The sequence below is a fragment of the Branchiostoma belcheri genome, unplaced genomic scaffold (assembly GCF_001625305.1).
Source record: "Branchiostoma belcheri isolate BF01 breed outbred unplaced genomic scaffold, Haploidv18h27 scaffold13, whole genome shotgun sequence".
Classification (NCBI taxonomy): Eukaryota; Metazoa; Chordata; class Leptocardii; order Amphioxiformes; family Branchiostomatidae; genus Branchiostoma; species Branchiostoma belcheri.
The window spans coordinates 1,666,470-1,691,285 of record NW_017802713.1 but is presented as its reverse complement, the minus strand read 5'-3'; the positions used below and the strand labels follow the sequence as shown (position 1 = coordinate 1,691,285).

Genomic DNA, 24,816 nt, shown 5'->3' with positions numbered 1-24,816 from the left:
AGTCCTATTATCGAACAAAGCAGATTTATAGAAATTTCTCATTAATTATGCAAATTAGCTCCTAATTTGCATAACTGTCATTTGATTATGTCAAGCATCACTTCAGCTACCTACATACCAAAAATCATGACAATCCGTCAACCGGTTCTTGAGTTATCATCCTTTGAAAAGTTTTCAACAAATGCTCCTGCAGTTCCAGAACAAGCCGCTAGGGGGCCCAAACTCATGTCACTTCTTTCCTACCCCAAGAGCTATCTGTCATTCAAAATTCGTGACCCTAGCATATCTAGATCGCGAGATATCAAAACCGGAAGTTCTGCTGCAGTACCAACAAAAGCCGCCAGGGGGCCCAAAATCTAATCATTTCTAGGTCTCATCAAGTCCTACCCACGTACCAAGTTTCATGACAATCCATACCAAGCTTCTTGAGTTATGCTGTTCACAAACAAACAAACCAACAAACGGACAAACGCTACTGAAAACATAACCTTCTTGGCGAAGGTAATGAATGGCAAATCCAACTGTCAAATCTCGCCATTCTATTTTCTTGAGTACTTAGACACAAATACGAAACATGTCGAATGCAGAACCATGTATATGTGACCTTTTCGGGTCGCTGGACTCCTTGTCTGTGCTTCTTCTATCTCCCTTCGAATTCCTAGCTATAGAATGCTTTTATATAAGTTATATATAAGTTATGCTTCATATGCATCTTTCATATAGTATTTTTTTTTATCCCCAAGAAGATTATTTAGTTGCTTTTCGACTTTTCTTTCGAAGTGTTTCTAGTGTTGCGGTTTTAAAACGCCTATGTTTCTCAGGCTTAACATTTATTTTTACTCATACCTCTCCAATATCTATCGTCACCAGTTCACACCCTAACACACTTGAGAAACAACCGAGTTTCTGTGATACCGTCAGTCGGACGACACTGCACTTTTTTTCGTTAGTTATTCCAGCATTACGGCACACTCAAGTATTTTCAATATATTTTTATGTCGCCACCAACATAGAGAACAGCATAGTACTCATTTTCACCTGAGTGAAGTGAGGATATTCGTGTAAAGTGCCTTTCCCCAAGGGCACAAGATCGGTGGAATGGCAGAGTTCGAACCCGGAATCTCTAGATCTTGGTTCCGAGACGAACACTCGTTACTCCACACGACTACCAGTTTTGTGGTCAGGCTTTAGCAATCACAAAAATCCATCCGTATCTGGGCGTCACGCTGACAAGCGGACTGAAGTGGGGTGCACATGTTAATAATATCACAACTAAGGCGAAACAGACATTGGGAGTGATTAAACGTAATCTGTGGGCATGTCCAACTAGAGTAAAATCACTTGCATACACGTCACTTGTAAGACCGAACCTAGAATATGCTGCGACAGTATGGGATCCATATACAAAGAAAGACAAAGACAAATTGGAAAGGGTACAGAATCAAGCTGCAAGATTCTGTATGAACAACTATGTAAGAGGTGCTAGTGTCACGGAAATGAAAAGAAACCTGCAGTGGATCTCACTGGAAGACAGGAGAAAGATGTCCAGACTATGCATGATGTACAAAATGACTAATAAACTGGTGGATGTCCCAGCTACTAAGTACCTAATACCAGCCCAGAAGAGAACAAGAAATAGCCATGCATTCAAGTACCAGAGTTATCAACCAAGGATTGAGGTGTTCAAGAATTCATTCTTTCCTAGAACTATCGCAGAGTGGAACTCACTGTCACCAAGTACAGTAGGGGCATTGTCAATAGATAGCTTTAAAGAATGTCTAGAGCTAGAAGTTCAAGGGTTAGGTGTAACAAGTCGATCGGTGTAATATAGCCAGCTGCCGCCGCGCCGCGTGCCTGCGAAGCTGGTGTGTTACGCCGAAAGGCGGTTATACCGGCTATACAGATACAGATACAAATACAGACCCCACGACACTGCACTTTGTTTACGCTGTCTCAAACGTTTCCACTATCAAGCTCAGAACTGTAGTGACCTCGATATTGAAAATTACACCAAAAAACGAATGGTTGAATGTTTAAAACAAATGTATACGTATTCTCACCTGCATAGCAACTTGCAAACAACAGTGTCACGCCTGCAAATATCTTCAGAAGATCGTGCATTGTACATGTACGTGGGCGAGGGAAGGTTCTAACGTTACGAAACTGCAACGTCGTGCCTACACAGTACTAGTGGAGGGAGTGGTGCGCGAGTCTACACCTATAGCTAAACTAGGTCCGCTGCTGTAGCTATATATTAAACAAACCGCGCACGGAAACTACTTAATCTTCTTCTGTTGACTAAATATATCTGTTGACGTGCCACAAGCTGCGCATGTTACTTCCTCAAAGGTGTTCAGGGAGGCGTTAGGGTAACCCCCTGCGACATTCAATATCGTTTTGACGTTTACTTGGGTTTGTTTTTCGCAAACGTACTACATACAGTCAGTTAAATGTTACTAGTATGCCCTTTCACCTGTTTTGAAGACTGCATACATAGAACAGTTTACAGTGCACGAGGTGTTGTACTGGTGACGTTGAATAAAATCGTCCACAGTACTACTTTTCAACGTTAACTGTTTATTCGTGACTTTTTGTAAGGGTACTAAGCATGTGTTTCGTTGAACGCTGGTTCGGATTTAGTTCGTTTCTTTGTTTTGACTGATACTGGGAACTTAATAAAGATACTATGTTTTTCGAAAGAACTAGCCATTGTTACGAAATTGGACAACATGACTCAAGTTTTACCCCTGGAAAATTCCATGATGATTTTGGAACAACTTTTCCAACGCTTCCCAAACCATTGCTAAACCGTCATACTCAAGTACATAAGTACTGATTCTGGGAACTGGACAATTCTTGGTTAAGATACAGATAAGGAAAAAGCCATTGAAATTGAACAGCATGACTCAAGTTTTATCCCTAGAAATGTTTTTGGAACAGCTTCGCCATACGTCTGCTTCCCAAACTATTGTTGTACTGTCATACGGAAAAATTCCTGATCACAGTACTTGATAAAGATAGATTACCCTGTTTTCGGAAGAACTAGCCATTCTTACGAAATTGAACAACGTGACTCAAGTTTTACCCCTGGAAATTTCTTGATGATTTTGGAACAGCTTGTAAAATTTGTTTCCTCCTTAGTTTCGTCTTACGTCTGCTTTCCAAACCATTGTTATGCTGTCATACGGAAAAACTCGTGGTCACATGCATCCTTATATTTATAGCAGAAGGAAGACTGTACAGTTTATGTGATGTTTCGAACAAACCATGTATAATATTGAATATCCAATCAATTTTACAAAATTGGTTTCATGCTTAATGCTGTATCTCATTTATTGAACAAAAAGATAAATACATAGGAGTTTGTAAACATTTTATTGAACAAATTGAGGTCGATGACTTTTAACGTTATTGTTAATTGATTGTGAAATACAAGTACTACTTTCTATGCATTTGATAAAATCAACATCGTAAACAAACAAATAAACAAACAAACAAGCCACTAAATACCTCCTTTCTTTGCTTCTGTGCACACGTCACTCCAAACGCAATGACCTTAAAAACGTGCTGTCGGTCATTGCTCTTTAGCTTTTGAAAAGAAGAATCTTGTAAACGGTCAATGACTTTTCAGTTTGATGTTAGTCTTACCCCGCTTGCACATGCCACATGCAAACGAACAACACTTCCAACAAGACAACAACACAGCAGATATAACTGCCAAAATCAGGGCCATAACGTCTAACAGATAGTACTGGTAGAAGGGAAGTTCGGCTGCCCTCGACCTGAGATGAGGGAGGCCGCCATGTTTGATCACGTGTTCTATCCACCAGACTGCCCGCTCCATGGGCGACTGTGGTTGGTCACGAAGATGCGTGGAGACCTTGCTGGCTTTCTCCTTGTACCTGAAACAAAGGTGTACATGGTGTGATAAAGCCTTGACAGTTGCTATAACTACGAAATTAAACCACCGAGTGAGCGTAGCGGAACATTGGAATAGAACGTGTATGGCCTCCATAAGCCAACATTTAAGGGTTAATGACCCGACCTGAGGTGTATATGGTGTGATAAAGCCTTGACAGTTGCTATAACCACGAAATTAAACCACCGAGTGAGCGTAGCGGAACATTGGAATAGAACATGCATGGCCTCCATAAGTCAACATTTAAGGGTTAATGACCCGACCCGAGGTGTATATGGTGTGATAAAGCCTTGACAGTGCTATAACCATCAAATAAAACCACCCCGTGAGCGTAGCGGAAAATTGGAATAGAATGTGTGTGGCCTCCATAAGTCAACATTTAAGGGTTAATGACCCGACCCGAGGTGTATATGGTGTAATAAAGCCTTGACAGTTGCTATAACCACCAGATGAAACCACCGAGTGAGCGTAGCGGAAAATTGGCATAGAACATGTATGGCCTCCATAAGTCAACATTTAAGGGTTAATGACCCGACCCGAGTTGTATATGGTGTGGTTAAGCCTTGACAGTTGCTATAACTACCAAATAAAACCACCGAGTGAGCGTAGCGAAACATTGGAATAGAACATGTATGGCCTCCATAAGTCAACATTTAAGGGTTAATGACCCGACCCGAGGTGTATATGGTGTGATAAAGCCTTGACAGTTGCTATAAACACCAGATAAAACCACCGAGTGAGCGTAGCGGAACATTGGAATAGAACGTGTATGGCCTCCATAAGTCAACATTTAAGGGTTAATGGCCCGACCCGAGGTGTATATGGTGTGATAAAGCCTTGACAATTGCTATAACCACGAAATTAAACCACCGAGTGAGCGTAGAGGAACATTGGAAAAGAACGTGTATGGCCTCCATAAGTCAACATTTAAGGGTTAATGACCCTACCCGAGGTGTATATCGTGTGATAAAGCCTTGACAGTTGCTGTAACCACGAAATTAAACCACCGAGTGAGCGTAGCGGAACATTGGAACAGAACGTGTATTCCATTGGGGTTATCTTTGGCCATTCGAAGTTTTCGAACAAAGCGAGTCTTCCATTTAAAGTCGAAAAAAGAATTTAGAGATCTATCGCAGACAGCTATTTCGCCTCATACCTGGGATCTGAAATAACGGTAGTGATGGCTTGGTACACTTCCTCCGACGTGGAGGTGTGGATGTCCAGTGATACCGCCATCCCACGGGCCACTATCCGGGCAATGTTGTCATGAGAATCGGTCACTAGCGGCATTCCGACCACGGGCACCCCGTGGTACATGGCCTCAGCTACTCCGTTGTAGCCACAATGAGATACAAACGCTCTTGTCTTGGGATGAGCTGTTTTTTATGAAAGATGCAAATCATACAGTATGACGAAAACACGATCTAAGTAGTGGATGTATTGCCCTGTAAAACACGATACACGAAATGCTTTGAATTCATAATCGACCATCACCATGCCCTCTAACACAGGAAAGATTAAGATACGTTTGTCGTCTATACTTCGCCGTATATACGAGCAAATCGCAACGAAAGTTCTAGCTCATTGATTAGCATCTAACGTTACATAGTATTAACCGTCAAACCACCGTATGAGCTCAAAACGTACCCCAGCTAGGCGTATATAAATATGTGCCAATTTGACATTTCTTGTCAAACACGAAATTTCTTGTTTGTATATGTCTTAAGCTTATAACTTCTCATACGTTATTACTGAGATTTGGGACATTGTTGATTGAGTTATCCTGGAAAGTTTATGCGTGGTCCAGCGGGGTCAAAACTGACCCCAGCATTTAAAACATCTGAGTCTTTTGTTATCGTCAATATGTCTTTCAGGTAATGTGTTTGCTTGAGTTTTCTGCTGACATTTGTATGACCTGAACATGTTGAATCAGAAAACTAAGAACGTGTGACCCTAGACCAAGTTGCCTATGGACTTGGTCATCGACATGGCTGCCTGTAGGAATGTTGTTTGAGGTGCATAAATTATGATATTTAGCAGAAATCATTCACACCTACATGTAATCATGTCAAATTGTCCCTCATAGATCAGTAAAACTATACATACTTTAAAATCACGAACAAAGAGTCACGAAAAAACTACATTCGTGCAAAACATTATGGGGTCAGTTTTGACCCTATAGGGTAAGATTCGTCGCAAAAAAAAACCTACGGTGGTTTGAGGGTTAAGTCCTTAGTTACAACGCTGGAGTATCTACCTGTAGGGAATGCATGGTATACGAAACGATTTCATGATCAACCAAGACCAAACCAGCTTGCTGCTTCAATATTCTATGCCCCTTCTCCACTGCAGATAGGACTTACCTAACAGGTCGCTTTGAGGCACCCACTCCATGGTCTTGGTGTTGGTCCCCAGACTTGGCGGAGGTGTCCCGGCGTACCGCCACACGACCTTCTGCGGCAGGCGGGCAAAAGCAGCGGCCAGCATGTCGGCTTTCTCTGCGGGCATAGCCGCTATCATGGAACCGAACGTTACCAGCACAACTCCGTCATCTCCAGAACTCTGCATAAATTTCTCCAGCTCCTATGTTGTTATCAAGAGAAAAGTATACAAGTTAGGCCAATCAGAAGGGATCACATAGTTTCACTGCACACTGTAAGAATATTGGACAAGACCGAACAAGACTATTTCATGAGAGGGGTGAAAGAGGCTATTTACATCAGGGCCCATCACTCTTCACTCAACCGCGACGGGGGCCGACATCGTCTACCCGATACCTTTGACCCAGTGTTGACGTCACACTTCAAAGAAGCCACGTGGCAAGTCTCAATGGGTCAGTCTACTGAGGAAGACCAGAGTGACTGATCGAAAGCTCTAGATAAGAGAACTTTATTGTGTTGGATCAAAAGTTTTAACTTTAAACATGTAACTACCAACACAGATGAACTTTCATGATAAAACATAGTAAATCGGGTTATTAGTGCAAAACCTAGCTAAAACCAGGCTTTGCCTTTGGGTTAAAGTTTATATCATGAGTAATTACTTTACAGAGAATGTCTCATGCAGACTACGACTTACACTACTCATTTTATTTTCATTCTTTATGGGCTGACCTCATTCAGTGGCTTGACGCCCTCACCCATGTGACCCGCTATGCTGACCATATTTGGCATCATGGGTTTGGGGAAGTCGAACATGAGATCTGATTGGTAGAGCCACACGTCGGTTCTTGCAAGAGCAGCAGACATGGTATAATTGCCGCCAATAGTTCTGTTGGTGGCAAAAATAATGATCCTGAGTGTCGTTTCGAACACTAGTACTTCAGAGCCATACCTCTGACGAACGCCGATTCAAAAGTAACATATGCACATATACCTAGTTCTATGCTTTTTGGTTGCTCAATTTTTTACTTGTCATTTTATTGACATTTTATCTCACTCTGTAGAGGCAACTTGAAAACCTCTCTAGTGCATTTTGAAATCATCATGCGCGCATGTACGTATATGTTCACAAACCTTTGTGCCATGTCGTCGAAAATCTTGTCGAAAACCACCTGTGCCATGGTGGTCGCTACGAAATATACCAAGACGTTCTTCACTCTCTGCAAAAATGTCATCTTGTCTGACAGACCTGACGACACTGTTGGTACGTAGGCGAGAGGATTGGGGACACCAGTGGCTCGGATGTCTGAAAACATGTTATAACAAGACTGGCAATGAAAACATACATTGCCATGGCGACGGTGGTTGCTGTTAGGGTTATTGTTTGCATGGCACTGCCTTCATTATTCATGATTTTGAGGAAGATTCGGTACCTGTTAAGTGTAGACAGATACAGTGCACTCCTCCCCTGAGTGTATAGTGAACGAGCCCCGGGGTCACAGAAAGTAGGGCCATCCGGGGCAGAGAGGTACTGTACCATTAGGCTCCTCCCTGAGACGTCGCCAAAAAATGAGCCGATTATGTGCAATTCTATAACAAGTATGTTTCTGCGGCCTAAAGAATATAGTGTATAAGGCATATTATGTTACATTTTGTTGTTCGGTCTGGAACATATAGATATAAAATGTATGAACACACCTTGTCCGGTAGGCAATGACCTCGTTGTGCAGACTAGCGGCAGGTCCAGGTACTGCGCCACGAGGGGCCCACAGGAGACACTTGGGTAGGTCAGGACAACGTCATAGTGGCTGTTCTTTAGTTTCCTCAGTAGTTGTGTGTCACTCAGTGCCTCTTCACTAAGGCCCAGCGCACCGGAAAGCACAGTTTTGGCAAAAGAAGTTACCTGGTCTAACACCCCAGATGAGGAAAATGCCTGTAATAGGTATTGACAAAAAAATAATTAAGTGGCGTTTAAAACAAGCCTCGGCAACGTTTTTTTTTTCTTTTGATGTGAGTGATGATCATGATGTCTGCTTTGGTTATTGTTGATGGAGGTTTTTGTTTAAGTATGTGAGCCAGTCATAAGTTTCTCACAAGGAGACTTCTTTCCATGCACAAGAGCTACCTACCATCCAAAATTCATGACCCTAGCATGTCCTGATCGCGAGATATCAAGACCAGGGAAGCCACTAGGGGGCAAAAAATCTCATCATGTATAGATTTAGTCACACCCTACGGATCCACGAAACACACCCTACAAATATGAAACCAATCCATCCAGCCGTTCTGGAGTTATCTTGTTGACAAAATTTTAATTTTAAAAATCCCTGGAGAATGCATTCGTGGTATTCTTAGAATATTTTCAACTCAATTGCAGTACTATACCAAGGGCTCCGCCCCTAAGGTGTCGCCAAAAAAACAGAAACCATTGTCAGTTTTAAATGATCAACTCTCCGCCTATGTCTTTTTAACGGTACTGTAAGCTCTAAATACGTTGAACCTGAAACCTACTATCCTTTCAGGTACGGTTTTTATGGCTTCCTTAACCGACGGCGGTTTTCCAGGATCTCCGAATGTTTCGTATCGGAAGTTCGGCCATTTCCGCATGAGGTCGCTCTTCTGACTAGCATGGGCCAACACGGTGACGTCGTGTCCTCGGGAAGCCAAGACTTCGGCAATCTTCGCCACGTCCAGCCAGGGGCTGCCGAACGTCAATGTGGCGACCAGGATGTCGGCACTTTGGACGTGCTGGGACAAGATGGCGGCGACCGCCAGGAACAGGTGGAAACCGGTCGACATATTTCAGCAGCAGCCGTAGTAGTCTACAACAGTAGTTCTATGTTTAGTATCTGAAAAGTAGTAAGACATTGGACGATTGTAAAAGAGGTGGAGCTCAGATTTTTGTGGATTGCTGCATGAGGGACTGGCGATAATACTATAAAGAACACACACAAGACAAGACAAGGCACAGTCCTGTAAAAGTTACAGACACAAGGGAGGCTCGCTTCTAACTGTGAGGACTTTGACTTTACCCGAGGATTGAAATGTAACGTTAGCATTGCTCTGCTTAAAAACGCCCAGCCTTTCCACCGTGACTGAATAAACAGACTGATATGTGCATGTTGTGTGCCCATTGGCATTGAGTCGTTTGGTCTGACCCACCCAAGAATCTAAACAGCCATGACATCTGAGTGACAAACGCTAAACGTCCAGTAGGCCTGGAAGCCAAACTCGTTTTCCCGGCCGCAAGATCGAGCCCTTCGCCCGCTGATGTAAATTACCGCTACGGGGGAGTCTAGCCCGGGGGGAGTTTGGCTGGCCCTACAAACGTTGTAGGGCCGAAAACTCCCCACGCCCACCGCAGCGGTAATTTAGGTCTGCGGGCGAAGGGCTTCTGGCTGCCGAAGGAAACGGTTAGCGGCCCGTAAACTTGGCTGGCACCCAGTAGAGCGTTGTGGGGTCAGTGTATAACCATGGAAGATCAGAACAGAGACCTCCACGGTATGTAACAGTGGGGCGCTACCAACTGATCCCTCTGACTCTGACGGGTCTATACTTTTAGCCGAATGGTTAGGGCGTCGGGGTTGTGAGCTGGTTCCCGGGTTTGGCGTGGGCTCGATCCCCGACCCGGGGCCAGGGGTGTCTGTCTGTTTCTACTCTCCTAATTCTTACAGGTACGAGTATACTAGTGACTAAATCTCCACTCATACGGTGGCAAACTTGCAGTATCCATATCAGCGTCCATATTACCCACTAACAATTAGTAACATGTAGGTAGAGTAGAGTAGAGTAGAGTATTGGAGTATATAAAGAAATGAGTAAACCATTCCTCCTACCCGCGTAGTGCAGCTGCCCTTTAGCTAACGACGGACACTGGATCCGGGACGCCAACATACAACTGTTGTCTTTTGCCGAGTCGGCTATATATATAGCTATAGGGGTCTATATATATAGCTATAGGGGACAAAGGGCGATATCCGCTAGGTCATTGCCAACACATTTCTTGAACCTAACTCTGCCCTTGATTAATTAAGCATTGAAAGTGGTTGAAAGAACGTTTCAATAAGGTTTAAGTAATAGTGTGCACATCTCGAAAGTGGGTTAACTGTTGGTAAAAAATATCGAATATTTAGAAAGGCCACAAAACGACGAGACGGATATTGGTGTTTGGTAGCCACAGTCATGATCAGTTGGTTGCAATACCGACGACTACCGCAGGTGGCAACTCGTGAAACACCGCAAGACTCCGCGAGAGTTCACGAGATTAAATTTCCCGGGACCTTTAATGTTTATTCCATTCACAGTATTTTGAAGGTGTACTGGGTTTAGATTGTTTAAATTGTATTACCTGGATGTAACGTTATAACCTTCATCGACGTAACTGACGCATTAGTGTACAAACGTGAGAAAAGTGGTTTGACTATTTAGAAACACCAAAAACAACAAGTAACATTGTCATTTGTTAATCTCTAAGCAGGCGTGGGGTCCGGCTTGGTGTTTCATGCGTTTTTTTTCTTTTTGTCTCTTTTACAAGTAGACAGAAGACTGTATCGTTTAATGTGACCTTCATAAACATCAAATCAATTGGCTTCATACTTAAGGGATATTGTAACTAATTTATTAAAAAAAACTGGACTGACGTCCTACCTGGCCATAGATGCTACTTTACTCTACTCTAGTACACAAGAGTCTATGGATATTGAACTAAACGATGTCGATGACTGTTTAATGCTCACAAGTTGATTGCTAAATACTACCTTCTTTGCGTCTTGACAAAATCAACATCGTAAACAATCAAACAAACTAACTTCCTGTCTTCGATTCTAGAGGTAGAGCTGCACACGCCACTCAAAACGCTGTCGGTTATTGTTCTTCCGCTTTTGAAAACGGTTACTGACTTTTCAGTTTGGTGTTAGTCTTACCCCGCTTGCAAAAGCCGCATGCAAACGAACAACACTTCCAACAAGACAACAACACAGCCGATAGAACTGCCAAAATCAGGGCCATAACGTCTAACAGATAGTACTGATAGAAGGGAAGTTCGGCTGCCCTCGACCTGAGGTGAGGGAGGCCGCCATGTTTGATCACGTGTTCTATCCACCAGACTGCCCGCTCCATGGGCGACTGTGGTTGGTCGCGAAGATGCGTGGAGACCTTGCTGGCTTTCTCCTTGTACCTGAAACAAAGGTGTACTTGGTGTGATAAAGCCTTGACAGTTGCTATAACCACGAAATAAAACCACTGAGTGAGCGTGGCGGAACATTGGAATAGAACGTGTATGGCCTCCATAAGCCAACATTTAAGGGTTAATGATCCGACCCGAGGTGTATATGGTGTGATAAAGCCTTGACAGTTGCTATAACCACGAAATTAAACCACCGAGTGAGCGTAGCGGAACATTGGAATAGAATGTGTGTGGCCTCCATAAGTCAACATTTAAGGGTTAATGACCCGACCCGAGGTGTATACGGTGTGCTAAAGCCTTGACAGTTGCTATAACCACCAAGTAAAACAACCGAGTGAGCGTAGCGGAACATTGGAATAGAACGTGTATGGCCTCCATATGTCAACATTTAAGGGTTAATGACCCGACCCGGGGTGTATATGGTGTGGTTAAGCCTTGACAGTTGCTATAACCACCAAATAAAACCACCGAGTAAGCGTAGCGGAACATTGGAATAGAACGTGTATTCCATTGGGGTTGTCTTGGGCCATTAGAATAGAGCGAGTCTTCCATTTAAAGTGAGAATTTAGAGAGTTATGGCAGACAGCTATTCTGCCTCATACTTACCTGGGATCTGAAATAACGGTAGTGATGGCTTGGTACACCTCCTCCGACGTTACGGTGTGAATGTCCAGTGATACCGCCATCCCACGGGCCACTATCCGGGCAATGTTGTCATAAGCATCGGTCCACAGCGGCATGCCGACCACGGGCACCCCGTGGTACATGGCCTCTGCTACTCCGTTGAAGCCACAATGAGACACAAACGCCCTTGTCTTGGGATGAGCTGTTTTTGTATGAAAGATTCAAATCAAATCATTCTGTATGAAGAAAACTTTGTTAAAGTAGTGGAGACATTGCCCTGTAAGACATGATACACGAAATGCTTTCATGGTCGTTCATAATCAACCATCACCAAAAGATACGTTTGTTGTCTATACTTTACCGCATCAGAAAGTTCTAGCGCAATGATAATCATTTACATACATTTACACAACAGTGTACACCCCTATGTGTGCTTAGAATGGTATGGCCCAGCCGGTTCAGACCAGTTCAGACTAGTACTGTCTAGTATTGCTGTGCTATCCTTCTCCTGGATACTGTCTCAGCACTGTAATTATTACACTAGCATTGATGATCATATGTACGTGTGCTTTCAAATGTCGATGATGATAATACGTCCCTGTCCTTGGTGCTGAAATGTTCCGTAGTAAGAACTGTCCAAATTTACGAAGAAAATCGGGACCCCAGTGGTGCAGACAATATTTACCAAGCAGGTCGCTTTGAGGCACCCACTCCATGGTCCTGGTGTTGGTCCCCAGACTTGGCGGAGGCGTCCCGGCGTATCGCCACACGACCTTCTGCGGCAGGCGGGCAAAAGCAGCGGCCAGCATGTCGGCTTTCTCTGCAGGCATAGCCGCTATCATGGAACCGAACGTTACCAGCACAATCCCGTCCTCTCCAGAACTCTGCATAAACTTCTCAAGCTCCTATTGTGTAACAAGAGGAATATAGAAGTTGGGCTAATTATGGAAGGGGTGTTAAATCATCGTAATTATCATCGTTAAATCATCATTAAAACATCGTAAGTCTGAAGCTCTTTCAATGTAAATTTGGGCCATGAGTTCGTCTGAGGTACGCTGGGAAAGGGGGGCAAGTCTTTGACCTATAAAATTGATACGAGGCCACATTATGTCTTTTCATCCAACGGTAATGATTGTAGTTTAGCCAAATCGTACTTGGGCACGATTCCGAAGAAACGTGTGGCACGTGGACCAGATGTGGGGACTGCGATTTACCCGAAACGCGATTCCACCGGTTTCGTCTGAACAGGGTTTAAAACCTAAAACTAGGCTTTGAATTTGAAGTGTTTATATCATGAGTAAATTACACCGAATGTGTTACAGAGAATGTGTTTTTCGTGCAAACTACGAGTGTATTGCTACGCATTTTATTTTGTTACTATGGTCCTACCTCGGTGAGCGGCTTGACACGCTCAGCCATGTGACCATGTATGCTGACCATATTTGGCATCATGGGTTTTGGGAAGTCGAACATGAGGTCTGAGTCGTAGAGCCACACGTCGGTTCTTGCAAGAGCAGCAGACATGGTATAATTGTCCCCAATAGTTCTGTTGATGACAAAAATCATATTCCTGATCACGAGTGTCTACCGTGGCCGACAAGTACAAACCTGACGACGCAGGTATTTGTGCAGACGACGCACGTATGTACTTGTCGGCCACCGTAGTATTAGTGTCGTTTTGAACCATTCTGTTCAAAGTGGCGACGGAAACTTCTCCAGTATGATCTCATATCAGGCGAACACTGATTTAAAAGTAACATGTGCAGCTAGATTCCCAGTTCTATGCTTCTTATGTTTACCGAAGGAAAACATACTGTTTTTGCTGCGTTTCTTCTTCTCCAAACAGTGACCTCTGACCTTACTGAACCAGACTGTCTCTCACCATGGTAACTGGTGTTGGGTTACATAATGTTGCATTTTTACAGTAGGAGGGATTTAGACTCCTGTCATCATATATATGGATGTGTTTGGGTAAGGATTAACAGAGCAGACCATATGCAAAGGTAATCATTATGCATTTGCTTTGAAAATGTTACTTTTCTAGTTGGTTGCTCAATCTTTTTTACCTGTCAATTTATTGACATTTTATCTCACAACGTATTCGTATACTCACAAGAAAATACGTCAAGAAACTGATGAGAATTCGTCAAATGTAAAAGTGTGAATGATTCAGATTTAAAGGCAACTTGAAATCCTCTATATTGTATTTTTAAATTACAATAAGTAAGTACGTATGTAAGCACGTAAGTATGATTAACAAACCTTTTTGCAATATCGTCGAAAGTCTTGTCGAGAACCATCTGTCCCACAGTGGTCGCTACGAAATAAACCAGGACGTTCTTCACTCTCTGGAAAAACGTCATCTTGTCTGACAGACCTGACGACACTGTTGGCACGTAGGCGAGAGGATTGGGGACACCGGTGGCTCGGATGTCTGAAAACGCGTATATAAAAATCGCCAATGAGCGTAATTATCGCAAAAGTAATTCCATAACTAGTATGCGCCAACGGAGAGAACCGTGACTTTTAGCTGCGAACACATTTCAAATAGCCCCCATACTTTAACAACAGGCAACGCAAAAGCTGTTTCTAATTAACGACCCACCTTAGTATCTGCCTGAAGGAAACAAGCCCCCCCCCCTCGCTAATCAAAACAACTGTTTTTTTTGCGGCCAGTCCCAAATGTCTTTTAAATGTAGGGGTGCACGTGCTTTTGAAATACTAGTATTACATTGACCACGAAAACAGCTACGGTAAAGATAAAAATGCATGTATGTGCATCATCGCGGGCATGCCTGCAGACGATGTATAAAATTACAAGCCGATTAAACCAAGGGAACCGTGTGTTTTAGCTGCGAACGTTAAAAACCGACTGACCACAATACTCCTGCAGGAGGGATACCTCTTTCACGGAGTAAACACAAACACACCTTGTCCGGAAGGTAATGACCTCGTTATGCAGACTAGCGGCAGGTCCAGGTACTGCGCCACGAGGGGCCCACTAGAGACACTAGGGCTTGTCAGGACAACGTCATAGTGGCTGTTCTTCAGTTTCCTGAGTAGTTGTGTGTCACTCAGTGTCTCTTCAGTTAGGCTCAGCGTAGCGAAAAGCACGGTTTTGCCAGCAGTTACCTGGTCTAACAGCCCAGTTGAAGAAAATGCCTGCAACAGATATTAAAAAGACAAAAGAACAACAAAAAAAACATTCAAAAAGCCATCTACATCAGAGCATTACAGACATCCCTCACAGAGACGGGGGCGCCACAGACTTTCTGCAACCTATGATCCACTGCTCACGGAGTCACTTGCGTTATCTGCGTGACGTCATTGAAGCGGTGGATTGCTCATTCCTTGACAAAGACTGGAGTTGTACAGTCGAAAATATGGGTTTCCAATTGTTTGTGTTGGATATTGCAGTTCAAACTTGTTTTATAACAAAAACCATTATCAGTTTTCAGTGTTATACGGAATTATTTATCAAGTCTCCGCTATTTCTTTTTACGTATACGTATATACAAATGTACTTTAACGCTACACTAAGCTATAAATACGTTGTAATATTCCACCTTTGGAGGCACGGTTTTCATGACTTCCTTAATCGACGGCGGTTTTCCAGGATCTCCGAATGTTTCGTATCGGAAGTTCGGCCATTTCCGCATGAGGTCGCTCTTCTGACTAGCGTGGGCCAACACGGTGACGTCGTGTCCTCGGGAAGCCAAGACTTCGGCAATCTTCGCCACGTCCAGCCAGGGGCTGCCGAACGTCAGCGTGGCGACCAGGATGTCGGCACTTTGGACGTGGTGAGACAAGATGGCGGCGACCGCCAGGAACAGGTGGTAACCGGTCGACATATTTCAGCAGCCGTAGTAGTCACAAAAGCTTGAGCGTTCTATATGTTAGCATCTGAAAATATGAAACATTGAACGTTTGTAAAACAGGTGGTGCAGTTTGGACGTGCTAAGACAAGCTTAAGGTGGCGACGACCGCCAGGAACAGGTGGAAATTTTAAACCGGTCGACATATTTTCAGCAGCCACAGTAGTCCCAACAGTAGAACTTGAGCGTTCTGTGTTAGCATCTGAAAAGATAAGACATTGAACGATTGTAAAATTTTAAAGAGGTGGTGCTCAGATTTTTGTGAATTGCTGCATGATGGACTGACGATAATACTATAAAGAACACATGTAGGACACCTGTAAGGCTGAGTCACAGACACAAGCCTCGCTTCGACTGTGAGGACTTCTATGTCTACCTGAGCCTGAGGATTGAAATGTAGCATCGCCTAGCCTTTCCACCGTGACTGAATAAACAGACCGATATGTGCATGTTGTGTACTTATTGAGTCGTTTGGTCTGACCCACCCAAGAATTTAAACAGCCATGTCATCTGAGTGACAAGCGCTAAACGTCCAGTAGAGCGTTGCGGGGTTAGTGTATAACCATGGCAGAACAGAGACCTCCACGGTATACAGTGGGCGCTACCAACTGATCTGTCTGACGGGTCTATACCTTTTAGCCGAATGGTTAGGGCGTCGCGGTTGCGAGCTGGCGTGGGTTTGATCCCCGGCCCGGGTGTCTATCTGCTCCTATTGCCCTAATACACTCCTATTGCACTGGTTACAGGTATACCAGTAACTAAATCTCCACTCCTACGGTGGCAAATTGCAGTATTCATATCGGTGTAGAGTAGAGTATTGGATTATATAAAGGAATGAGTAAACCATTCCCCCTACCCGCGTAGTGCAACTGCCCTTCGCTAACGACCACAGCTAACGACGGACGCTGGATCCGGGACGCCAACACTACAACTGTTCAGGATTGTCTTTGCCGAGTCGGCTACTACTATTTATAGGTTAGGTAGACCAAGGGGTCAAAGAGCGATGTCCGCTAGGTCACAACAGTATATGTCTTGAACCTAACTCTGCCCTTGATTAATCAAGCAATTGCTTGAAAGTGGTTGAAAGAATTCGAACGTTTCAAGGTTTATTAAAAGTAATAGTGTGTTACAGGACGCGTAGAGGCTGTAGACCGTCATCCAATAAGAAAAGAGTAAGTCTGCACCTATCATAAAGAGAATCCTAAAGAACGGACGCAATAGTGTGAACATCTGGAAAATAAAGTTGTTTAACTGTTGGTAAAAAATATCGAATATTTAGAAATACCACAAACGACGAGATGGATCAAGGTTTATTGTTTTGTGCGATAAATGTGTTTGGTATCCACAGTTGGTTGCAATACCGACGGCTACCGCAGGTGGCAACTCGTGAAACACCGAAAAACTTCGCGAGACTTCACGAGATTAAATTTCCCGGGACCTTTAATGTTTATTCCATTCACAGTATTTTGAAGGTGTACTGGCTTTAAAGTGTTTTTTTAGAGTTCAAGGAAATATAGAATCTAAGATATTTATCTATCATTAAAAAATTAACCATGCTGTTTATAAGGATAAACTTGATTCTTTATTCATAATATCTTTATCTTCTGTTAAAATCATGCCTTAAGAAACTTAGCCTTTACCTAAGCGTACTGAATTTTGGTACGGTCTGATCACGTGATCAAGATTTCGCGCCACTTTCGTATGCCTTTTACCTTTCTGAGGTAAAGTCGAGTTTTCCAGACGATATTTTCGCCGCAGATTTGCAGTTTCTGCTCATCTTCCTTCATTCCAACTATCACAGTAACTGTGTAGGGACAGAAGGACTCTCGTGCATCACAGTTGAGCCTTTTTTGTGACAAGAAAAGCTAAAATCCGCCAAAATGCCACCACGAGACTACGCTGCAGAGAAAGGTATTTTTTCCCATCGTGTCTTCCACTTTAAATTTTCGTTTTTGTGGTTCAGAAAATCATTTTCCTAAGAATGTAACTTAATTTGTATCACCTTTTGTGGAACGTGACAACCTACTACCGTCTAATTGTTAAAATAGTCCAGTTTTGACCAAAAATGCGTCGAATTCGCCATTTAAGTAAAAGTGGGGAGGGGGGCAGGTTCCTAACGAATTTGTTTTCAAAATTTCTGAGCCTTGATTGGATAAGGTGTAAATGTCAATTTTTAATACATTATAACTTGTTGCGTTGCTATAACTCTTAGATACATCGTAAGATTAGTTTTTTAAAGATATGAAAATGTTTTTTTTTTGTTTTCATATTTAGAAAAGATCAAGCAGTTCATCGCTGAGTTTTATACCAGTGGAGACAAAGGAGGAAAGGACTTCAAGTATGCACAGCAAATGGTATGTCCAAACATTTAAAATCCATTAAAATGGAAACAGAGCATTGACAGAACACATATTAGTAATTATTTCAGAAACAATGACGAAGCCAAAATGCTGGTACTACCATAATTTGGGGGGTCAGCATGGATAGTGCATATTTTTTTTTTACAAATTATGCAAAATTCTCAGTGCAAATGTATTGTAATATCACAAACATCCCTATTTCATTGAGTTAGATTCCATGCACTGGCCGCTACACTACACTTTGAACAAGAGTAGTCCCTTTAAGAATTATATGAAGTTAAAAAGGTTGATTTAAGCCTTATGGTTAAAAAAAGGCATGTAAGCCTCCTAACTTACTAGTAATTACCAATGTGTTACAAGTAAATTTTATACAACATAGCTTCATGTGTTAACAGTATTTTACACGGGGCTCTAGCTGGCTCAAAATGTTTTTTTTTGTGGGTGGTCCTTTTCATGGTTTTATCTTTTTACCCAAGATTTTTGATTTTGCTGTCAAGGTTAACACTTGACAGAGTTAAAAAATTTTCCGTCATACGCCACAAATTTTCTGCAATTGACAGAAAAACAGGTGATGGCTGGAGCCCTGATTTTACACTTTTTAAGTTCAGAATCACTCAATCTTATTGTCTGCTGCCCTGCAGGTCAAGATCGCACACCGTGAGCAGGTAGCACTGACCATTGACATTGAGGATGTAGCGGAGGTTGACCCTGACCTGGCCGAGGCTATGGTGGAAAACACGCGTCGCTACATCCACCTCTTTGCTGACGCTGTCTACGACATGCTACCTGACTACAAACAGAGAGAGGTGCACTGTTTTATTGTTTGTTTGTTTCGCATAACCGATAAACCGCCTTTTTTTACGCGCAACACACCAGTTTTGTACAAGGTTTGACTTTGAACCACTCACACCAAGAAGTGCCCCTACTCTTTTTGATAAGTGCCGTGGGTTCTTTGACATGGGTGGGGTGTGGCTCTCCCCAAACACGGGACCTCAATTTAACGTCCTATCCGAGGGACGTCCATAACTGAAGCTAGGTACTCATTTTCAACTGAGTGAAGTGAGGAAAGTAGTGTAAAGTGCCTTTCTAAGGACACAAGATTGGTGGCATTGGGCACGATTCAGATCCGGACCTCTTGGGTCTGAGCCAACCATTCTACCGTTACGTCACAAAACCCCACGTTTTTAATTTTCTGTCACGGTCAGAGAGAGAGGATTTTAAGCTGTTGGTTCTGTATCATGTTATTTGTTGCTTTCTTGTACGAACTTTTTGTTTTTTGCATGTTGTTTTGTGTCCATAATTATTCCACATGCTAGACACATTGGGGACACTGACAGAAAGTTAGGTCAAATGCTCTTGAAAAGTTTATAACATTTCCTGTCTTAGTTTTAATTCACGCTGCAGACATGTCTGTTGCCTTTCAAGAGCCAGCAGGAAGGTGCATCTATTATACAGAAACTGCAAGAAATAAAAGTCTTCATGGAGGTACGAGGTCTTACATTTCTTGTTTGTTTATTTGTTTGTTTGTTTGTGTTGACAGGTGGAGACGAAAGACTCCCTTGACGTGTACATCCAGCATCGCCTGCTGATGGAGCAGCAGCACAGGGGTGGGGCCGAGCCACGGGATCCACGCAACCAGTTCCCGTCAGAGCTCATGCGCCGATTGTGAGTACAAAAACAATCTCAAAAGTGCTCAGATCTCACACAGACATGAGAAAAGACCTCTTACTGGCCGATTAGTCGTGGGGACTCTTGAATCTGGCAAAATCACTGAAAAATGCCACGAAAAGGATGATTCGCCTCTTCATTTTTTTTCTGATTTGAAAAAAAAAAAAGAATCAACTAAAAAATGCTCATATTTTGCTCGCAACAGTTGAGGTAAGTCCTTTTCTTCCTAGTTGTTGCAGTTTTTCTCTCTATCAATAGTGGTTTGGTTAAAATTCTTTGTTTAAATATTAACACAGCCTTTTGTGTTGACTTCATAGCTCCTATCATAGTATTTGAGGCTTTAATAGTATGCCTAGACCTGTTATTTTTATTTTTTTTGGCCCTGTCGCTTCATATTTTTCTGAAAAAATCAGAGAACCAACAAATTAAATTGGTGTGGCCTATGCTTGATGTTTCTTACTTAGGGAGAAGCGATGCTGCTGCAGTTCTGTGCCTAGAAGTGGCTCTTGTGGCTTTGCACTGAGCAGAACTTGATAAAAAAACAACAAAGAAAACTCCAAACTCACAAAGTACTCAAAATTTCTGTACATGTTTATGTCTGTATAAGTTATTTTATGTGTGTCAGGTGTATATGTTAATTGACCACAGGAAGAATAGCTGCAATATGAATTGTTAAGCTAATTGTGGATCTAAATAAACCAAACCAAACCAAACTGGCAGATGGGAATAGCAGAGTAAAAAAAGAAATCACTGTCCTGACTCAAGTTTGTGTCGTTTTTTTTCCAGCGAGATCTACTTCAAGGCGCCAAGTCAGCAGAAGCCGCTGGCCATCCGACAGGTGAAGGCGGAGAACGTGGGGAAGCTGGTGTTGGTACGCGGTATCGTGACCCGCTGTACCGAGGTCAAACCCATGATGGCGGTGGCCACCTACACCTGCGACCGTTGCGGTGCAGAGACCTACCAACCTGTGAGTATTTGGGCAGAAAGGTTTTGAAGAGGAAAACAGTTTGCAATAGCATATCAGTTCTGTATGCAGGTGATATTTACAATTGAAGAACTTTCATGCCATGTTTCAGTGTAGTAATTATGTTTACAGAAGGAAAATGTGTTGTTTTTGCTCTGTTTCCTCTTCTACTCCAAACCAATAAGGTCAATGACCTGGACCAGACATCTGTCACTATGGTAACTGGTTTTGGGTTACATCATGTTGCAATTTTATAGCAGGAGGGATTTAGACTCCTGTCTGACCATATATATGAATGTGTTTGAGTGAGAATTAACAGGGCAGACCATATGCAAAGGTAAACATTATGCATTTGCTTTGAAAATGTTACCTTTCTAGTTAACACATCTACTGTGTTGATTTGTAAATACTTGATATGTTGATTTTGTTTTATAGATCAATTCGCCCACCTTCATGCCGCTTCAAATGTGCCAGAGCCAGGACTGTGTCACCAACAAGTAAGGATCTTGTCAATATTCTATGATTTTCATGCTTGATATAACTGTACAATAGATTCTGAATTAAAATAACTCCTCACGATCGAGTTGCAAATTTTTAAAGATAGCTCTTTGAGAAATTAAAGTGTTTGTTGAGTATGTTTCCAGTACATGTGAAATGATTGGACATGTTTCCTGGTTTGACATTTAATTGTTTGTTTGTGTAGGTCTGGAGGACGTTTGTACCTACAGACGCGTGGCTCCAAGTTTGTGAAGTTTCAAGAGATCAAGATCCAGGAACATGTGAGTATTTACTTTGTGCACTTTGAACAGTCTTGAACAGGACTTGTGGATAAACTCTTTTGGCATTGAAGATAGAATGGTGTAGATCTAGAAAAAGAGTGGTGCAGTCTAACCCTGTCCCACTGACTCAACAGATGATGAATTGATGAGGATATTGTGTTTGTGTACAGTGTCTCACGTTTAGGTTTTGTAAAAATGCTTCACCAAAGAATTCTGTGAAAAAGTAATGGCACTTAGTAGTCTAGAAATTACACATGATGTTGGAAACCTTATAGATTGAGTCCATGGTACGTGTGAACATCAGTGATAGAATTTTTTTTCAGTGTTCTGCAATATTGTAGACTGTCAAAATTTTCTTCTGCAATTCAGAAATACTTTCTGCAAATATATGTAAGTTCTAAGCCCATGGCATATGCAAAACTGCATGTTGGCAAACATTTTATATGCAATTTGGAAAGTACATGTACATGCAAAATTAGTTATGTACTATAGATGTATTTATTAAGCTCTTGAAAGCAAAATTATGTTGACACTATTGAACCCCTAGCCTGATTTTTGTCAGTCTGCAAAATTGGAGGTTGCCTAATTTTTCTTCTGCAATGTTGAAAATGTCTCTGCAAAATGCAGACTGCAGGTGGGTAGTTCTAACACTGGTATGTCCTTGCAGTGATTGTGAGTTGATGCGATGTTTTGTTTACCCTTACCCACAGAGTGACCAGGTGCCAGTGGGAAACATCCCCCGCAGTATGACCATCTTTGCCCGTGGAGAGATCACCCGACTGGCCCAGCCTGGAGACCATGTACAAGTCACGGGCGTATCCTTCTGTAAAACGTGCATTTTGCAGTGATCTCGTCTCGCCTAAAATCGGCAGGGACACTTACACTGTTTAAAAAGATTACAGTCAAGAATATATGAATACCGGACACTAATATTGAAAGGCCAACTTGTTACGTTACTTCTATATTATTTGATTTGATTTGATTTGATTAATCATATTTCGTTACTTTGATTAGCTAACTCCACTTTTGGTTAATTATCTACTTTTGGTTGACAAACCTTTTGACCTATCATTATGATTTGATAACTGAATGATTATGATTGCTTCTATGCTGCCTTGTTTCATTTTGGTTGTATAATGAGTTAGCTACGATTTTCGTTTTGTTCACGATGAGTTTATCTATTTTAATTGACCTGTGTTAGTTCTTCTTTTATCTTAATTATTATGTAATGTAATTTTATGTTGGGGTTATCCCCCCAGGAATCTTTGAAAACCGCCATACAGGCGACATGTATATCCTGGGTAAATAAATAAACAAACAAACAAAGGATGTGATCTAAATTTCACTGTGATTGTTGTAACCAAGGATTGAGGTGTTCAAAAACTTTCCTAGAACTATCGCAGAGTGGAAGTCGCTGTCATCAAGTACAGTAGGGGCATTACAATGTACATTGTATATTAGATAGCTTTAAACAATGTTTAGAGTAGAGGTGTAACAAGTCGTTCAGTGTAATGGAGCCAGCTGCTGCCGCGCTGCACGCCTGTGAAGCTGGTGCGCTATGTGGAAGGGCGTTTATACCGGCTATACAGATACAGAATGCGCAAACTTCGATTGTGATTGTTGCTATTTGCATCATTAAATGACAAGGAAATTAAAAAGATTCAAGTTATATTTGTGTGTCTGTATAAGTGGTGTGCTGAAATGAAAAACTAACCATTCAGACTAAAAAGGTCTTTGAGCTACATTGTTCTTGCCAGAACCTAAGTGTTTTATTGAAGAATTTTAGCCACATGGCTCTTATTGTTATGTTGTCAACATCATTACCTGGGTCCTGTCTTCTTGTTTGTTGTGCCTGTTGCCTTGACGACCGTATCCAGGTGTTCCTGCCCATGTTGAGGACGGGATTCCGACAGGTGACACAAGGCCTGCTGTCTGAGACGTTCTTGGAAGCTCACGTGAGTACTCCAGCATTTCTTATAAGGAGCTTGTTATTTCAGCAGCATTTGTTTGTTAATGTGCTTGCTTGGTGTTTCTCTGAAAAGAGTAATTCAAGAACTTTTGTTCTCAAATCTTAAGATCTGGCCAAGAGCAAGGAGGATCGTTAAGATCTGCAAGATGAGACAATCTTTAAAAGAGTTTTTTCATGCTTTTGTTGCTACAGAAAGTGACAAAGATGAACAAGACAGAAGATGACGAGCTTGGAGCAGAGGAACTGTCAGAGGAAGAAATCAAGCAGATAGCAGGTAAAGTACAGAAACATACTATGCTAGTTGAAGTTGGTCTTAATTTTGGAACCAAACAATGATGGATGTTAATACAACAACATTCAGGGAATTGGATGTCAACTAAGGAATGTTCCCATTTACGTATATCAATATGACATACCATTTTGTATGTTGAAATTGGTTGGTGTTGAAGAGATCAAAACCGAAATGACTGCTGTTGCTGCTTTTTGATCCTTAAAAAGTTTTCTTTTTGTGCATTTGAATGTAGTCAGTTTGTACTCTTGATGGATAAATACCGTAAATCATGAAATAGTCATGTTGGCTTTGAAAGTCACACAAGTCTTTTTTCCCTCCTGCAAAATTAAGTTTGTAAAGAGATTGTAACACATTTTTTGTTCTGTTACAGAGGATGATTTCTATGAAAAGCTTGCCTCTTCCATTGCGCCTGAGATCTATGGCCATGAGGATGTGAAGAAAGCGTTGTTACTGCTCCTGGTGGGAGGTGTCGACCGTGCGCCCAAGGGCATGAAAATCAGAGGTATGTGGTAACAGTCATAACAACGCCTAGGAAACAAGTGCTTCTGCAAAAGCTGACCATTTTCGCCGCTTACAGGCTTACAGTTTTTACGAACATTTTCCCCATCCTAGCATTTCAATTTACCTAAGTTATATAAATGGTTCTAGTTCTCATCAACATTGTATATAATGAGAGAACATGCACTTCTATATTTCAACTCTTTAAGTTTAAAACATTACAAAATCAAGTATATAACAGTTTATAACCTGTTTTCTCTCTTTTAAGAGTCTTTTTAACAGAATAAAAAAATGAGACACAA

General features: G+C 42.1%; 4 protein-coding genes across 4 annotated transcripts in view; 1 reads left to right on the top strand and 3 right to left on the bottom strand.

The window, feature by feature from the left end:
- The window catches only part of LOC109463988, a 13,445-nt gene extending 11,116 nt beyond the window's left edge, over positions 1-2,329 (bottom strand). Inside the window, exon 1 of the mRNA XM_019760907.1 lies at positions 2,061-2,329. Coding sequence (XP_019616466.1) covers positions 2,061-2,121 — 61 coding nt within the window. The 5' untranslated portion in view covers positions 2,122-2,329. The remainder of the gene's footprint in view (positions 1-2,060) is intronic.
- Positions 2,330-3,303: 974 nt separating this feature from the next.
- Positions 3,304-16,949, bottom strand: LOC109463985 (UDP-glucuronosyltransferase 2C1-like). Its single transcript, XM_019760902.1, has 13 exons — positions 16,841-16,949; positions 15,676-16,012; positions 15,040-15,271; positions 14,372-14,543; positions 13,499-13,655; positions 12,795-13,014; positions 12,092-12,311; positions 7,999-8,156; positions 7,435-7,606; positions 7,033-7,189; positions 6,283-6,502; positions 5,076-5,244; positions 3,304-3,902 (listed from the first exon to the last, which is right to left on the bottom strand). The coding sequence occupies exons 2-13, from the start codon at positions 15,958-15,960 to the stop codon at positions 3,617-3,619; spliced, it is 2,448 nt and encodes an 815-aa protein (XP_019616461.1). The 5' UTR covers positions 15,961-16,012; positions 16,841-16,949; the 3' UTR covers positions 3,304-3,616.
- Positions 8,753-9,249, bottom strand: LOC109463983. The gene has a single exon (XM_019760901.1). The coding sequence runs from the start codon at positions 9,097-9,099 to the stop codon at positions 8,758-8,760; it is 342 nt and encodes a 113-aa protein (XP_019616460.1). The 5' UTR covers positions 9,100-9,249; the 3' UTR covers positions 8,753-8,757.
- A 704-nt stretch (positions 16,950-17,653) lies between the features above and the next one.
- The window catches only part of LOC109463939 (DNA replication licensing factor mcm7-like), a 54,346-nt gene continuing 47,183 nt past the window's right edge, over positions 17,654-24,816 (top strand). Inside the window, exons 1-11 of the mRNA XM_019760837.1 lie at positions 17,654-17,895; positions 18,259-18,338; positions 18,986-19,150; positions 19,885-20,009; positions 20,799-20,979; positions 21,412-21,473; positions 21,680-21,755; positions 22,466-22,570; positions 23,633-23,710; positions 23,917-23,998; positions 24,387-24,518. Coding sequence (XP_019616396.1) covers positions 17,865-17,895; positions 18,259-18,338; positions 18,986-19,150; positions 19,885-20,009; positions 20,799-20,979; positions 21,412-21,473; positions 21,680-21,755; positions 22,466-22,570; positions 23,633-23,710; positions 23,917-23,998; positions 24,387-24,518 — 1,117 coding nt within the window. The 5' untranslated portion in view covers positions 17,654-17,864. The remainder of the gene's footprint in view (positions 17,896-18,258; positions 18,339-18,985; positions 19,151-19,884; positions 20,010-20,798; positions 20,980-21,411; positions 21,474-21,679; positions 21,756-22,465; positions 22,571-23,632; positions 23,711-23,916; positions 23,999-24,386; positions 24,519-24,816) is intronic.

Excerpts from the sequence above, each read along its gene's own strand:
- LOC109463983 (XM_019760901.1), bottom strand. The coding sequence starts at position 9,099 with ATGTCGACCGGTTTCCACCTGTTCCTGGCGGTCGCCGCCATCTTGTCC.
- LOC109463985 (XM_019760902.1), bottom strand. The coding sequence starts at position 15,960 with ATGTCGACCGGTTACCACCTGTTCCTGGCGGTCGCCGCCATCTTGTCT. Across the intron at positions 13,015-13,498 it reads GTGTCAAGCCGCTCACCGAG|GAGCTTGAGAAGTTTATGCA; the intron begins GTAGGACCATAG and ends GTTACACAATAG. Across the intron at positions 6,503-7,032 it reads GCGTCAAGCCACTGAATGAG|GAGCTGGAGAAATTTATGCA; the intron begins GTCAGCCCATAA and ends ATAACAACATAG.